The sequence below is a fragment of the Thamnophis elegans genome, chromosome 3 (genome assembly GCF_009769535.1).
Source record: "Thamnophis elegans isolate rThaEle1 chromosome 3, rThaEle1.pri, whole genome shotgun sequence".
Classification (NCBI taxonomy): domain Eukaryota; kingdom Metazoa; phylum Chordata; class Lepidosauria; order Squamata; family Colubridae; genus Thamnophis; species Thamnophis elegans.
In genome coordinates, this window is record NC_045543.1 from 111,610,830 (window position 1) to 111,625,672 (window position 14,843).

The window sequence follows — 14,843 nt, forward strand, 5'->3', positions numbered from 1 at the left end:
TATCTATCTATCTATCTATCTATCTATCATCTATCTATCTATATCTATCTATCTATCTATCTATCTATCTATCTATCTATCTATCTATCTATCTCCATTTTATTGTGTGCATTTAAAAATGAATCTCATTTTGTATTTTTAATCCCATAATGCATCACTATCAAAATTTTAGATAGTAATATCAACATATTATTAAATTCTGTTCTCCTGAATTCAGAAGAATATTTACTGTAAACTAAGGAAGCTAAGAAACAATACTTTTACATAAAAGAATTTTAAAAAATTATAACTCATTAAACGTTAAAACAGAATAATGAAAATAGGTATTTTATATATTTAAAAACATCAGATAAAGCATACTATTCAAGTCCTGGGTTACATGTAAAGGTTTTTTATTTTTTTTCTTAGCTTCTAAATAACATGCAAAAAATCATATACTCCAAGATTATTGTATACCAGTAGTTCTCAACCTGTGGGTCGCGACCCCTTTGTGGGTCAAACAACCCTTTCACAAGGGTCGCCTAAGACCATCCACCTCCACTGGTGTTGCCCATGCTCAGGATCGTGTCCTGAAGCAGCAGGTGCATGAGCACCAGGTGGCAAAGCAGCCTCCTCCCAGCTCTGGGTGCAGCCTAGATGCCGCCCCGCCTGGTCTCCACACCAGGGAAAAGCCGAGGCACTGAAGGGGGAGAGAGATGGGTTCTTCTGGATGGCAGATCAGCCTTGGCTCTGACGGATGTCTGAAGCGAGCACAGTCGCCGGTGCCACTTCAGTCCAGCTGCCTGCACAGGGGCTCGAAGGTGCCCGGAGAGCAGGAGACCGGTGGGGCAGTTGGGCCACCTGCTTCAGTCAGCGGGATGGGCTCTCACCCAGGCAGGTGCATGCCAGGATTCAAGCCAGGATTTGGGCCTGGACACTGCCTTTGCTGCCCCCGCCACCGGTCCTGTCCTGCGGGCTAAACTGAGCTCAGAGGTTTTTGGGGCCCCGGGAAGGGCTGGCAGAAGAGGCCGGAGGGGAGGACAGGCCCCGCCCACCCATTCCTTCCATCGCAAGGAATTCCACTCGGGATGGAAGCATAGTTCGATGTAGCTTAAGCCTCCATTTAAAATCTCATTTAATGGGCAACTTCTTAATCTGTGTTACGAAAGAGAGAGAGAGAGAGAGGGAGGGAGGGAGGGATGGAAAGAAAGAAAGAAGAAAAAGGAGGAGGGAATGGAAAGAAAGAAAGAAGGAAGGAAGGAAGAAAAGGGAGGGAGGAATGGAAAGAAAGAAAAGAAAATGGAGGTAGGTAGGAATGGAAAGAAAGAAAGAAAGAAAGAAAGAAAGAAAGAAAGAAAGAAAGAAAGAAAGAAAGAAAGAAAGAAAGAAAGAAAGAAAGAAAGAAATTGGGTGTGGGGGGAACGGAATGTAAAAAAAGTAAACTTAATAAAGTGAAACTCATGTAAACCACGAACTGCTGCTGGAAGCAGGAAAGGAGGTTATTTTATCCTGGAAAATCCCAGCCTGGCTGATCTCCTCCCAAACCAAGATTGGCAGATTAATCACTATGCTTTAATTATGTTCAATTTGTAATAATGAAAATACATCCTGCATATCAGATATTTACATTACAATTCATAACAGTAGCAAAATTACAGTTATGAAGTAGCAACGAAAATAATTTTATGGTAGGGGGTCACCACAACATGAGGCACTGTATTAAAGGGTCACGGCATTGGGAAGGTTGAGAACCACTGTTGTATACCAATACAGATCAGAACCAAATATTATGCACTCATATTGCTAGATAATAACTAACTAACCCTGCACTGTTTAAAAAATGATAATTTAATATAGTTATTTAACCAACTATTTCACATGGTGCTTCATAAAATTAATTAGTTAATAAAATTCTGACTTGTTTTATTGTTTTTAATAGTATTTTATTTCTCTTCAATTTAAATGCTGAATATACCTTAGAAGCATTTTTAAAGAATTCACTGTATATATTAAAGCTAACTTTATATCTGCTCATAAAAATTATTGCTGATGTCATAATATTCATTAGGAAATATACTACATTGTTATTCATCAATATAAATTGCTACATTAGAACAATACACAATAGACTTTTGTACTACCAGCACATATATAATGGAGAAGCTCAAAAGTCAGAAACTTTTTAACAGGATCAGAATAATGCTATTAATTTTATTAAGGTTTAAATTTATGAAACACTGGCTAAAGCTAATGACAAAGTACTCATAATTTTATAGTTTACTTTTCACACATTAAGCATTTTGCATGCTCCAAGAAAACACACTGAGCATTAAGTTACAACTGCTTCATTTCTCTATTAACTTATTTAATGCAGATAGCCCACGCCAAACTCAAGCGATCAAAGCTCGTTCAGTGTTAACAGGAAATTAATAAACTTTCAAAAGACAAAAATTGTGGAAATTCTCTTTATTTACAACCTGAATAATGCTTATTCTGTACACAGAATAAAATGTTTAGACTGATCAAGAAAAGTGTATTGTAGAGATTTCACCAGGATATTTATTTATGCATTTCAAATTGAGAGAAAATATGAATTAGAGATAATTTGAATATGTTCACTATTGGCATTATTTAATAAACAATAACTAACAATTTGACATGCTGAAACAACAATTTAAAAATAGATCTTAATTTCAGGATAAACATGAATAACCATTTCTATGGAAACTCCAGGAGGTATGTTTAATTACATATTACATTACATTCTAAAAAAAATGAATGTGTTTGTGTTCACAATTTATTCCAATTTATTGCATTTTAAAAATCTGAGAATTGTACAATCTAAACAAACAACCCTGCAATTCAATATGCATCTTAATCCAAAGTGACAAAAAGTGACAAAAGGTCACTTTGCTTACTTCAGTTAATGGATATTTTTTTTACAGTACATTAATGTGATGTCTTATTCTTCTTGACATATCAGTAAATCTGAGAAATGTATATAATTGAATTGTAAAGCACATACAGTATATGCAAAACATCCCAAATACAATCCTCCCAATTACCATTAGTATCTCCAAAGAACCATTTGAGTAAGGAACATCATTTTTTTCATAGAAGAAACAGTGTTTAGGGATCAGGACAGGGGTGGGTTCCTGGAGGCACTACTGCTTGTTTTCTCTTGTGTGTGCTGCACATGTGCATGGTGCATGTGTAATGCAATTAAAAATGTCCTGTGCATGCACAGAACTCAAAAACAAGATGATGGTGCCTATGGCGCCACCCAGGGAACCAGTTTGGGGGCATGGCAGTGCTGGGTTGCCAGTTCCAGCAACCCAGGCCGCCAAACCACTACCGGTTCAGCCGAACCAGTCCAAACCAGTAGGAATCCACCACTGGATCAGGGTGCAGAGTCCACCATTACCAGTTTTTAAGATAGTTCATAAAACTTGGTTCTGTTGGCATGTCAGCATAAAGAGAATTATGGTCTGTTTTCTACTTGAGTTAGAAGAAAAGGAAAGAAAATAAAGATGCTTAAGCTGATTGTTCTGATGACTTCAATATCCATATTAAAGTTTACTTATTAGGATCAGCTGAGAATTTCATGCCTACCATGGCTCAGTCACATGTCAGCACCAATTTCATAGGATGATTTCAGTATGATTATAGGACATAATGTATTATGAGCAATAAACCTAACTGAGCTTCTTAGAAAAACACATATTCTTATATCTTTCCTTTCCCTTATTTTATTTATTAGATTTTTAAGGCTGCCTGACTCCAAAAAGAATGTGGGAGGCTTAAAATATTTCAAATACATAATTTAAAACATAGTTAAAAACATAACCACCCGGACAAAAGAATAAAATTAACATTCAAAAACCATCAGGACCCACCTACCTGAGGGTGTGAGAACAGAGCCAAGTCTTAAAGGACTTGGGAAAGTAGGAGCTGTACCTATTTCTGGAACTGCTGTTTCAGAGGACAAGGCTGTAAAATATACATTGCTTTATCTTTGCCCATTTTAACATTTTGACCTTAAATGGTTTCTGGGATATCCCTGTATTCTCTTTTTTCCAACTAACTTGGTAAATTGGCCATAACAGAAGTGTTGCAGGAAACACATCAAAGCCCAGTGTTGAATGGCAGAGAATGCAATGTATGTTTTCGGCATACATTATATAACACTAAAGCAACTCAGGTACAAACTGTACCTTCAAAACTATCAAATGCAATTGAAAATATACATTTTTTAGACTATTCCTGTTATAGTTCCATACCTTGTAGTTTTAGCAAAAGTAACAGCTGGCAGTTTATGATCTAGTTTTAAAATACAATACTTGGATTTGGATTTTTTTTCTTTGAGACCAGTTTCACATTCCTATTGAATGCTGGATTTCATTAAACTTGTTTACATTTTTTTCTAAGTAATGTTTATTAAGTTTTAACTTCAGATTTTTACTCCATAACAAATAGTGTAGTTCTGCAAATATTTACATTTTTGTTCAAGCTATTTGCTTCTACACAAAAATAAGAATGGTTTTGAGTTTTTTTATTTGAACACGTTTGTTTGGGGAAATTATCAATAAACACACAACCTTTTGTATGATTAATATGTGCACATATGATGCCCCTTAATGAAAATGTATTCCTATAGCCATACCAAATTTTAAATTGTCTAACTTCAAAATTAAATTATTATGTTCAGCATTAACAATTTGGCAGCTGACTTTTCCAATGGAAAAATTTCCATCCTTAATCCAGAGTGACTCTTTCCGTCTGTTGTAGTTTCAAAATAAAAGCAAATCACACAAAATATACATGTGTATAGGCTGTATTGATACCAAATTAATACTTTGACATTTATAGAAATTTATCTGATTACACTCTATCACAGGGACACAATTCAAAGAAATCAATCCACCTACTTTAGTTTTTCACAGTGCAGAACTTATTATTTATGTATTAGTTCCAATCTCTAATCAATCTATCAGTGCATTTAATCAATTAAAAATATTAAGAAAAGGTAATACACCTTTGAGTTGAACTTGACTCTTGGTGAGCACATAGACATAATTAATTCTGATACCAATTAATTGCAACTCTAATCTTTATTTAGAGTTGTATTAAGCTATAACAAATCTACGGTGCAGATTTCACAAACTACAGGAATTGCAGAGAGGAAAGTAATTCTCTATATCATGCAAGCAATAATCTACATCCACATTACCCTGGAAATGGCCCATGAGAAGAAAGATAAGTGACTGGCCAATTCCGTATATATGTATTTCTATAAAGTTTAGATAGCTTTTCTGAAAAATGCTTCGAAAATCCACCAAGTCAATATCTTTATTAAGCCAACTGAAGTGTTACTAAACTGTTACAAGCAATCAAGTTTCAACAACTCTTCATCTGGGTTACAGAAAGATGGAAGGGAAAAAGGTTAGGAAAAAGCACCTGATGTTAGATGACTCTGTTGTTAGGTAGAGTTGTAAGGAGTTTCTGTTGTGCAATTGTATACTATCAGATACAGAATAAGAGGCAAAAACAATTTTATCTAATGCATGCTTTAGCTTGACCACATAATTTGGGCAATGTTACATTTAACATAAATATACAAATTTATATTACAAATGTCATGCTGCAGATTTGACAAAATATTGCTTGCTTTTATTAAAAATGTTCTCAATTGCACCAAGAAATGTATACAAAACATATAATTATTCTAGTAATTACTATATAAATATACTGTATATATTTACAATGACTATGAAGTTTTAAGTAGGAATTAACATTAAATATTTTAAATAGATTAATATTAATTTAACTGACAAATAATATTTTAATGTAAAATAACACTATGAAATTTAAAGGCATCCTTAATATTTGTGAAATTTAATTTAAATGTCATATTAAATTTGATTACTAAATATATTACCTCATAGTTAAGTCCCAAGCTGGTAAATGTTGTGCAAGATGAGTTGCACAACTCAGTTGCAGAAGTTGGAGTCCCTCACATTTTTAGGTTAGTAAATATATTTGGAATTTTGCATACCATGCAATGGACACGCTTATCAAAATTTTGGGTCAAAATTCAAGTATCATAAAATATAAACTGTATTATTTAAAAGAAAAGGAGAGAGACAGAGAAATTACCAGAAACCAAAGTAAAGAACGTAAGTGAAGGCAAGTTTCCAAATACAAATTTTTTAATCTACATTGTTATCCTTTATTAACCTTTTTTGAAAAAAATAACCCAAACGAGACTCCTAGATGAGGAGTAATTTGCTAAACTGAATAAAAGGCAGGGGCAAGTATGACTCACAAATATCAATTCATATCACCGATGCAAATATCATAATACCCACTGCACAGAAAGAAAATTAGTGATGCTCAAAAAAATATACAGAGAAAATGGGAACTAAAACACTAACTCCAGACATATAGATTCATTAGATTAAAAAATTCAGATGAATACATAGGGGAGGTGGAAAGAGAGAGTAAAGCAAATACACTACAGAAGAATCAGAAATAACAAACACCTCACATATCAAACAAAATCCACAGCAAATCAAAACAATCCTGTTAAAAGACATACACTCAAATGTCATCACTCTTTTTTTTAAAAAGCAAGTAAAGTACTCATGCCAAAGAGGCTTTATAAGCATAATACCAAAACAAGATAGCTATTGCCCTCCAGGAGGCTTCCTTTATTATGCCTTTTTCTAGGTGAGTGATTGATATGCTTTAAAGCAGTCAGAACAGCCACCTGCCATTTTATCTTGTACAAATGCCTGTGGTCCCCAAGCACGCTTGGAAATAGAGATTACGGATAAACACTGCAACTTCACCACCAGGGTGGATTTTTTTTAAAGATTTTTATTTGTTTATTTGTTTAACAACGAAAACCTGGAGCCAAAGGTTATGATAAAACAAGAAAATAAAACCAATATACCGGTAACATAGCTGATTGTAACATGACAAGTAACTTTGAAGTAAAAAATGGGTTTGGTGGCATTACTTACAAAATGATAAAAGTGGATTAAATATCATAATGTTACTATTATCATTAGAACGTTATATAAATAAAAGAAATAAAACATTTAAAAAAATAAAAATCTAAATAAATATGTAAGCAGCCCAAGTTCGAATCCAGGCAAAGGTATGACTAGCTGATGAGAACTAAATAGCTTGAAATAGATCTATACTAACCTCCCTTCATTTCTTTATCAGCAAAAATGTAACACAAAATGGTTTGTTGTGTAAGCAACTGCCTGGAAGTTTGTGTGTGTGTGTGTGTGTGTGTTATTGCTTTTAAGTAGATATTATGGTTTTCTCCTAGTTGCTTTGATTATGTAAGCTCCAGACTCTCATGATCCATAAATCTTGTATTGATATAATTGGAGACACAAGTAAGTAAAGCAATATACACTTAGTATAAAAAGAATTAAACCTTTTCTAATGTTCAGTTTTATGCGGTCCCTACATTAAAGTCACTATGACTTTTATGAGTTTTTATAAGTTCAAAATATTACTGGGGTTTTTTCTTACCATTATTCTATGACAATTATACAAGTAGTCCTTGACTTACAATTTCAGGCATAAGTTGTTGCAGTCACAAGTCAATGTACCACACGAATGGACTCAATTTGAAAATAGAAGCAACTTAATGCCTATAGAACAGCAACTACATCTTTAAATTTGCCAATGAAAATTTTATTTATAGATTTATAGAATTTCTTTATTGTCACTTTGAATGCAGAGTAGTTGGCATACATTAAAAATGATTTTTTTCTTGAATGAAATAAATAAATGAATCAATAAACAAACCAACAAACATGTATGTATGTATATACCCAGATATATGACACAGAGAAATAACACAGTCTATCTAGTTCAGATGTATACATGTTTATGGTGAGAAAAACAAATCTTGTGAGTTTACCAGACGGATGGCATAGGGAACAAAGCTGTTACAGAATCTGATAGTCCTGCTAGAAATACTTTGAAACCTCCTCTCAGAGGGGAGCAACAGAAATAGACCATAAAGTGGTTGTGTGGGGTCTCTAACAATGCTTTGAGCTCTAAGCACATAGTGCTTATAAGCAGTATCCTGAATGACTGGAGGAGAGCTTCCTATAATCTTCTCAGATGTCCTCACTACTGTCTGTATGGACTTTTGTATCTGAGGCGCTGCTGCCACCAAACCAAACAGTGATGCAGTTAGTTAAAACGCTCTCAATCGTGCTTCTGTAAAAAGTGGCCAGGACAGAAGGAGAAAGATGTGCTCTCCTCATCCAATGAAGAAATGCAGATGCTGATTTGCACGCTTCACTAAGGATAAGTTTATAAGTTTAATAACATTTATATGCAGCCCAATCCCGTGGGACTCCAGGCAGCTTACAACAAAAAAAAATTTTTTAAAAAAAAGTAAGATACAGGGAGGAAAGATAGATATAAAATACAACAAATCATGCACTCCATTCTGAATGGGGCTGGACTGTATTTTGGGGTCAACAGCCCCAGGCCTGCTGGAACAGCGAGGTTTTAATGGCTTTCTGGAAGGCCGAGAGAGTGGGAAAGGTCCGGATCTCTGCGGGTAGATCATTCCACAGGGCCAGGGCAGCTACAGAGAAAGGCCTCCCCCGAGTAGTCGCCAACCGGCATTGCCCGGTCGACGGTACCCGGAGGAGGCCCAGCCTGTGGGATCTTATGGGTCGTTGGGAAGTATGTGGCAGGAGGCGGTCCCGCAGATATCCAGGTCCCAAGCCATGTAGGGCTTTAAAGGTAACGACCAGCACCTTGAAGCGCGTTCGGAGACCGATGGGAAGCCAGTGCAGCTCGCGGAGGATAGGTGTAACATGGGTGTACCTAGGTACACCCGATATCGCTTGCGCGGCCGCATTCTGGACCAATTGTAGCCTCCGAACACTCTTCAGGGGGAACCCCAAGTAAAGCGCAGTGCAGTAATCAAGCCCAGAGGTGACGAGAGTATGAGTGACCATTTGAAGTGCCTCCCAGTCCAGGTAGGGCCGCAACTGGTACACCAGGCGAACCTGGGCAAAAGCCCCCCTAGTCACAGCCGACAGGTGGTATTCTAATGTCAGCTGAGAATCCAGGAGGACACCCAAGTTGTGGACCCTCTCTGAGGGGTGAAGAGTTTCTCCCCCCAGGCTAAGAGATGGAATATCTGATCCATTCTTGGGGGGGGGGGCAACATCAATAGCCACTCGGTCTTGTCGGGATTGAGTGCCAGCTTGTTTACTCCCATCCAGACCCTGACAGCCTCCAGGCACTGGCACATCACTTCTACCACTTCGCTGAGTTGGCACGGGGTGGACAGATACAGCTGGGTATCGTCCGCATATTGGTGGTATTTTGATCCCGTGCCGACGAATGATCTCACACCTTCATTCTCACGAATGAAGTGTGGAGAGACCAATTCAGATTGTTAGTTATCTGCACCCCCAGATACTTAATACTGTCGACCATCTCTACGGATGCATCCTTATACCGAGTGGACTTTGACTATACCGGCTCTTTCTAAAATCTACAATGATCTCTTTTGTTTTATTAACATTTAGAACTAGGTTACTTTCATTGCACAAATCCATCAGAGCCTTTACCTCTTCCCTATAAGCATCTTCATTGTCATCCTGGATAAGACCCACACTGCCGTGTCATCCACATAGTTCACAATATGACATAAGATTTGGCACAGCAGTCGTGGGTCATCAAGCTGAAAAGTAGCGGACTCAAGACACAGCCCTGTGGGGAATTCATACGCAAGGAGATGGAGATGGAAACCTTTTCCTAACTCACACAAACTGGGGCCTATCAATAAGGAAATCCAGTATATAACTACAAAAAGCAGTATTAAAACCCAATAGGTCCAAATGCTGAGGAATGACTGTGTTGAACACTGAATTAAATTGTTTCTTTTAAAAATGTTAAAAGTCAGGTACTGTATTACTAAAATCCCTCTATTGTCCTGATATAATCAATCAAAAACGACAATATTCTAAAAATAGTATCCAAGGTTGTCAGTTACTCCATTGACACAGTGGATTGAGCCATGGTTTATTAATCTAAACTACTTAATAAACTGCATTTGGTTGGATATAAGCAGTTAAACTCTGATTTTTCCACAAAATTTGTTTATTTTAACTAATATATTAGTAAATCTCAATTAGTTAATAAAAGGACTATCCCAACACTATTTATTTTTTAATTTCTGCCTTGCAAGTACCTTCAGGTGTCACTTAATATTCACTACTTATATTTTATCAACTGTATATATTTTAAAAGATTACATGCAAACAATAGCTCTTTTAAAGCAATGCACCGATTCATAACTCACGTTAAGGCATTTAACTAGAGTTCTTAAGCAAACCATAATTAATGTTTAAAACCTGGTACTCTACCAATCAGGATTTATAACTCATAATGGCTTGTTCAAGTCAGTTGAATCACAACTAAACATATGACACTATAGAATACAACTAGTGAATCCAACCAATACATGGTTGCTATCTATTGTAAAAAAAAAAAAATCCACTAAAATGGTTTATCTCTGCACTATATCTTACAACATCTTGAATCGCCAAGGACCTATGCAAGGGTCCTTTTTGTAGACTTCAGCTCGGCATTTAATACCATCATTCCAGATATCCTTCTCACTAAAGTGACTCAGCTAGCTGTGCCAGACACACTTGTAAGTGGATCGTAACAGATAGGAAGCAGCAGCTGAAGATAGGCAAAAATCACATCAGATACCTGTACAATAGCACAGGTGCAACCCAGGGCTGTGTGCTCTGTCCATTACTCTTCTCTCTATATACCAACAACTGCATCTCAAAGGATCCCTTTGTTAAAGTACTGAAGTTTGCAGATGATATAAACATGATTGGTCTCATTCAAGACCATGATGAATTTCCATATAGAACAACTGGCCCTGTGATGCAGCTGGACAATCTTGAACTGAACACATTCAAAACCATAGAGATAACAGTAAATTTTAGGAGAAGCCCTGCTATTCTACCACCTCTTATAATAATAGACAGCACAGTATCAACAGTAGAAACCTTCACGTTTCTAGGTTCCATAATATCTCAGGACTTAAAAAGGGGCACCTAACATCAAAAATATCTTCAAAAGAGCACCACGAAGTATGTTCTTTCTGCACCAACTCAAAAAGCTCAGACTGCTCAAAGAATTGCTGATAACAGTTCTACAAAGGAATTACTGAGTCTATCATTTGCACCTCTATTACTGTCTGGTTTGGCACAACAACCAAATAAGATAGACTCAGACTTCAACAGATAGTTAGGATTACAGAAAAAATTATTGCCACTACCCTGCCTTCCTCAGACGACCTGGATACTTCATGAGCCAGAAAGAGCACTGTGAAAATATCTATAGACTCCCTCACATCCTGGACATACACTGTTTTAACTTCTGTCAGAAATGGTGTAGGGTCTCCTGCTTGGGCGGGAGGTTGGACTAAATGACCTAGAAGGTCCCTTCCAACTATGTTAATCTGTGTAATCTGTATAAGACTAGGGAAGCGACAATAGGAACTTTAGAACTGAATCGTAAGTACCCCTGGGAAGGTCCATCATAACTTCAAATGGCCACTAAACATCTGGTTGTAACTACTTTGTCAGCATCTCCGGCTCCTGCTCTGGATATTTTTGCTAAAGATGAAGAATACAGCCTGTTTTAAAAGAGTGAAAAGTATGAGACAAACTGTTTCATTTGATCTCATCTGTTCATCTTTCCTATTACCTATTTCCTTAGCTTCCTATGACTACAACTTTGTTGTTTATATCTCATGATTTATGTTGATTGCTTTTATTTAGTATCCTAATGTGATTTAGGTTGATTGATTATTTAATATCCTATGACTATCTCTGAGTGCTGTATCTTACAATTTATGATGATTATATTTTATGATAATGATAAAGATTTATCACGATGCTTATATGTACACTGAGAGCTTATGCACCGGAGACAAATTCCTTGTGTGTCCAATCACATTTGGCCAATAAAGAATTCTATTCTATTCCATTCCATTCTATATGTTTGATACATTATGAAACATTTGATATTACAATCAAAACATGATTAACAAGCAAGCCTGACATTATATATGAACAGCAACCTAAACTATTCTGTAATTATTCCAATCTTCCATTTATAATCTACTTGGTAACCCATTTGATGAATTCTCACATTTCTAAATTTATTGATTTAAATTATAGTATTAAAATATCTTGGTTTGATCAAAAGCAAAAATGTTACATACCTCAACACACAGAAATGTTGGTTCATCATTTACTATGTCCACATTGCCTGAAGAGATACTTCTGTTTTTCAGCTGAAAATGTGTTTTAATCATGTAGCCATCATTAGAGTCCTATGATTAGAGTTTAAAGAAAAGCAACATTTGATTTTTTTTGTTTTGAAGAAAGAATTCTACAACTTAAAATCATTTTAAAGGATTTTAAATAAATTATTTATTAAGGATAATAAATAAATTAAGCAAACTGATAGAAAAGCATCCCATAATTAAATACTTAAGTCCTTGAGTAATCAAAATTCTATGAAGTTGAACTTGTCTCCCAGATATTACATGGATATATATATATAAATTTTTATATATGTCATTTTCTTGTCAACAATGCATAAATGGTTTGCCATTGGCTTTTTCAAGGGCGTTTTGTCAAGTGTTATTGCTTAATATTCTTAACACAGTATATAAAAATTCAGAATTACTAGACCTACTCCTACCCACATTTCCTATTCGAGTTTATTCATATATAAGGCACCTTTAATTTAATGACATTCAGTCTCAATGTATGCATAGGATTGCTACCCCTTTTCTACTGATTCTATCCACTTACTTTCATAATACTAGAAAAATCAATCCATTATTCTTCTAATCTTTACTTTAGTTTTTTTTTTCTTGGTATTACTTCAGTTAATTGATAATCTTAAAGCTGATCTTTTTTTTCTCAATTTTCTTATTGGAGGAACCTTTTCACTTTTTTCCTAAGTGATCTTAGTAATATCGTATTACAATCAAATATTAATTCAGTGTCATTTTAAAACCAGTTCATCAAATACAGCCAACCATTATAAATGTAGTGATATTAGAAAATACATTTAAAAAATTAGTAGGTAATACATGAGGATTGAATCTAAGAAAAATTCAGTGTTCTGCATACAGATCAGTGGTGGGTTGCAGGCGGTACGCCCCAGTATGGGCATACCGAAGCCTGTCTGGAGCACCGGGCACCCGCCCGTCTGAGCTCCTTACTTGTCCTTTAAAGCCTTCGGCGCTTCTGCACACAAACATGGCATGTACAGCGCCTGCACGATGCTCCGCCGAGCAGCTGGAGCATTGCAGAGGCTTGTCGATGGCAGGTATGACACATGCGCGCGCCACGCATGTCCATGTGGGCGACTCCAGGCCCGTTCCAACTGTACCATAACCCATCACTAATACAGATATTTTCATAATATGCAGTAGAATCTCATCTTTCAATAAAAGATGAAATGTCTTGAAAAAGAATTGGAAGTTTCTAAGAACATATTTTGAGTGTGATCCTCCAGAATGAGGGCATAATTATTTGTAAACATTACAATTTAAAGCATTACTTAAAGAGGATTTGTTCCTTTTAAAAAGCAATATTTGCCTTACAAAGTGTATCATAAAATGATTTTGTCTTTTGCCTTACAAAACATATCATATTATATGTGGCACAGAGAAAATAAAACACAAGGGTAAATATTCATAAATAAAAATATCTAGTTAATACCATATTGAATAAGAATTTCAAAACAGTCAAAACAAAACAAGGTAGTATTGTTATTAAATCATATATGCTGACCCATTTTTCAGTTAAGTGCAGATGGTAAACCTATAAATTGTGACAAAAAAGGCACAAGCATTCAACAGACATTTAGTAAAAGCACTTGACAAGAAGCATGAAGGATTCTTCCCATATGCCACTGAAAATGGGACAAAAAATTTACCATCTGTAAAACAGGAGAATGTGAAATAGCACTTTCTAAAATTAAACATTAAAGTACATAGACCAGAAATGTCTATACAGAGTTCTGTAAGAATGAAACAGTATAATTAAAACTGCTAACTTAATTTTCAAAATGTGAAGGTTTTTTGGACTTTTAAGTATTATAAATGTTTCAATATGGTGCTTAGCAGCTTGAAATACTCTTTATCAGCTAGAATTTATCTAGATATATCTCAGTTTAGGTGACTCGCCCTGTTATAAGACCAAATCACACTTGGTTTGGTCAATCACTGATGGTTGATTTTTACAAAAAAAGCTTTTTTATTCTCGTTGATTCGCTGGCAACTTTTGACCATAATATCCTTGTGAAATGAATCTGTATATTGGAAGTTAGAGACACTGTACTAACCCACTTGTATCTATAGTGTAATATTCAGGAACAAAACTGGATAATTCCAAGCCAGATAAGCTGAAAGATTCCATAACAATCTATTTAAGCCCGAATGCTGGCTAACTTTTACATGTTTGTTGAAGGGGAATACCACTAACATGTTTTTTTAATCTATTTTAAAAGTGTTAATGTTTATTTTTAGTGTTAGTGCTTGTTCCCAATTTGCTATCAAGCCAAATTCACAGTAACCTTATAAGATATTAATCTGGATACCTATAGGTTGTCCTTATGTAACTGTCTGTCAAGACTTACTGGGAATGTCATATTTTCCAGCAATTTGCTACTGTGTGTTGTGACCCCAGAAAAGGCATTCTTGAATCAAATACCCTAGTAGTGGAATTTGCCCAGAAGTACCCAGGGTCATAATGTTCACC

General features: G+C 35.6%; 1 protein-coding gene across 2 annotated transcripts in view; it reads right to left on the minus strand.

Annotated features, from left to right (window-relative positions):
- The window catches only part of ATG10 (autophagy related 10), a 119,743-nt gene that overhangs the window by 90,950 nt on the left and 13,950 nt on the right, over window positions 1-14,843 (minus strand). For both annotated transcript variants that reach the window (XM_032213937.1, XM_032213936.1), the window contains exon 3: window positions 12,287-12,397. In XM_032213937.1, coding sequence (XP_032069828.1) covers window positions 12,287-12,397 — 111 coding nt within the window. The remainder of the gene's footprint in view (window positions 1-12,286; window positions 12,398-14,843) is intronic.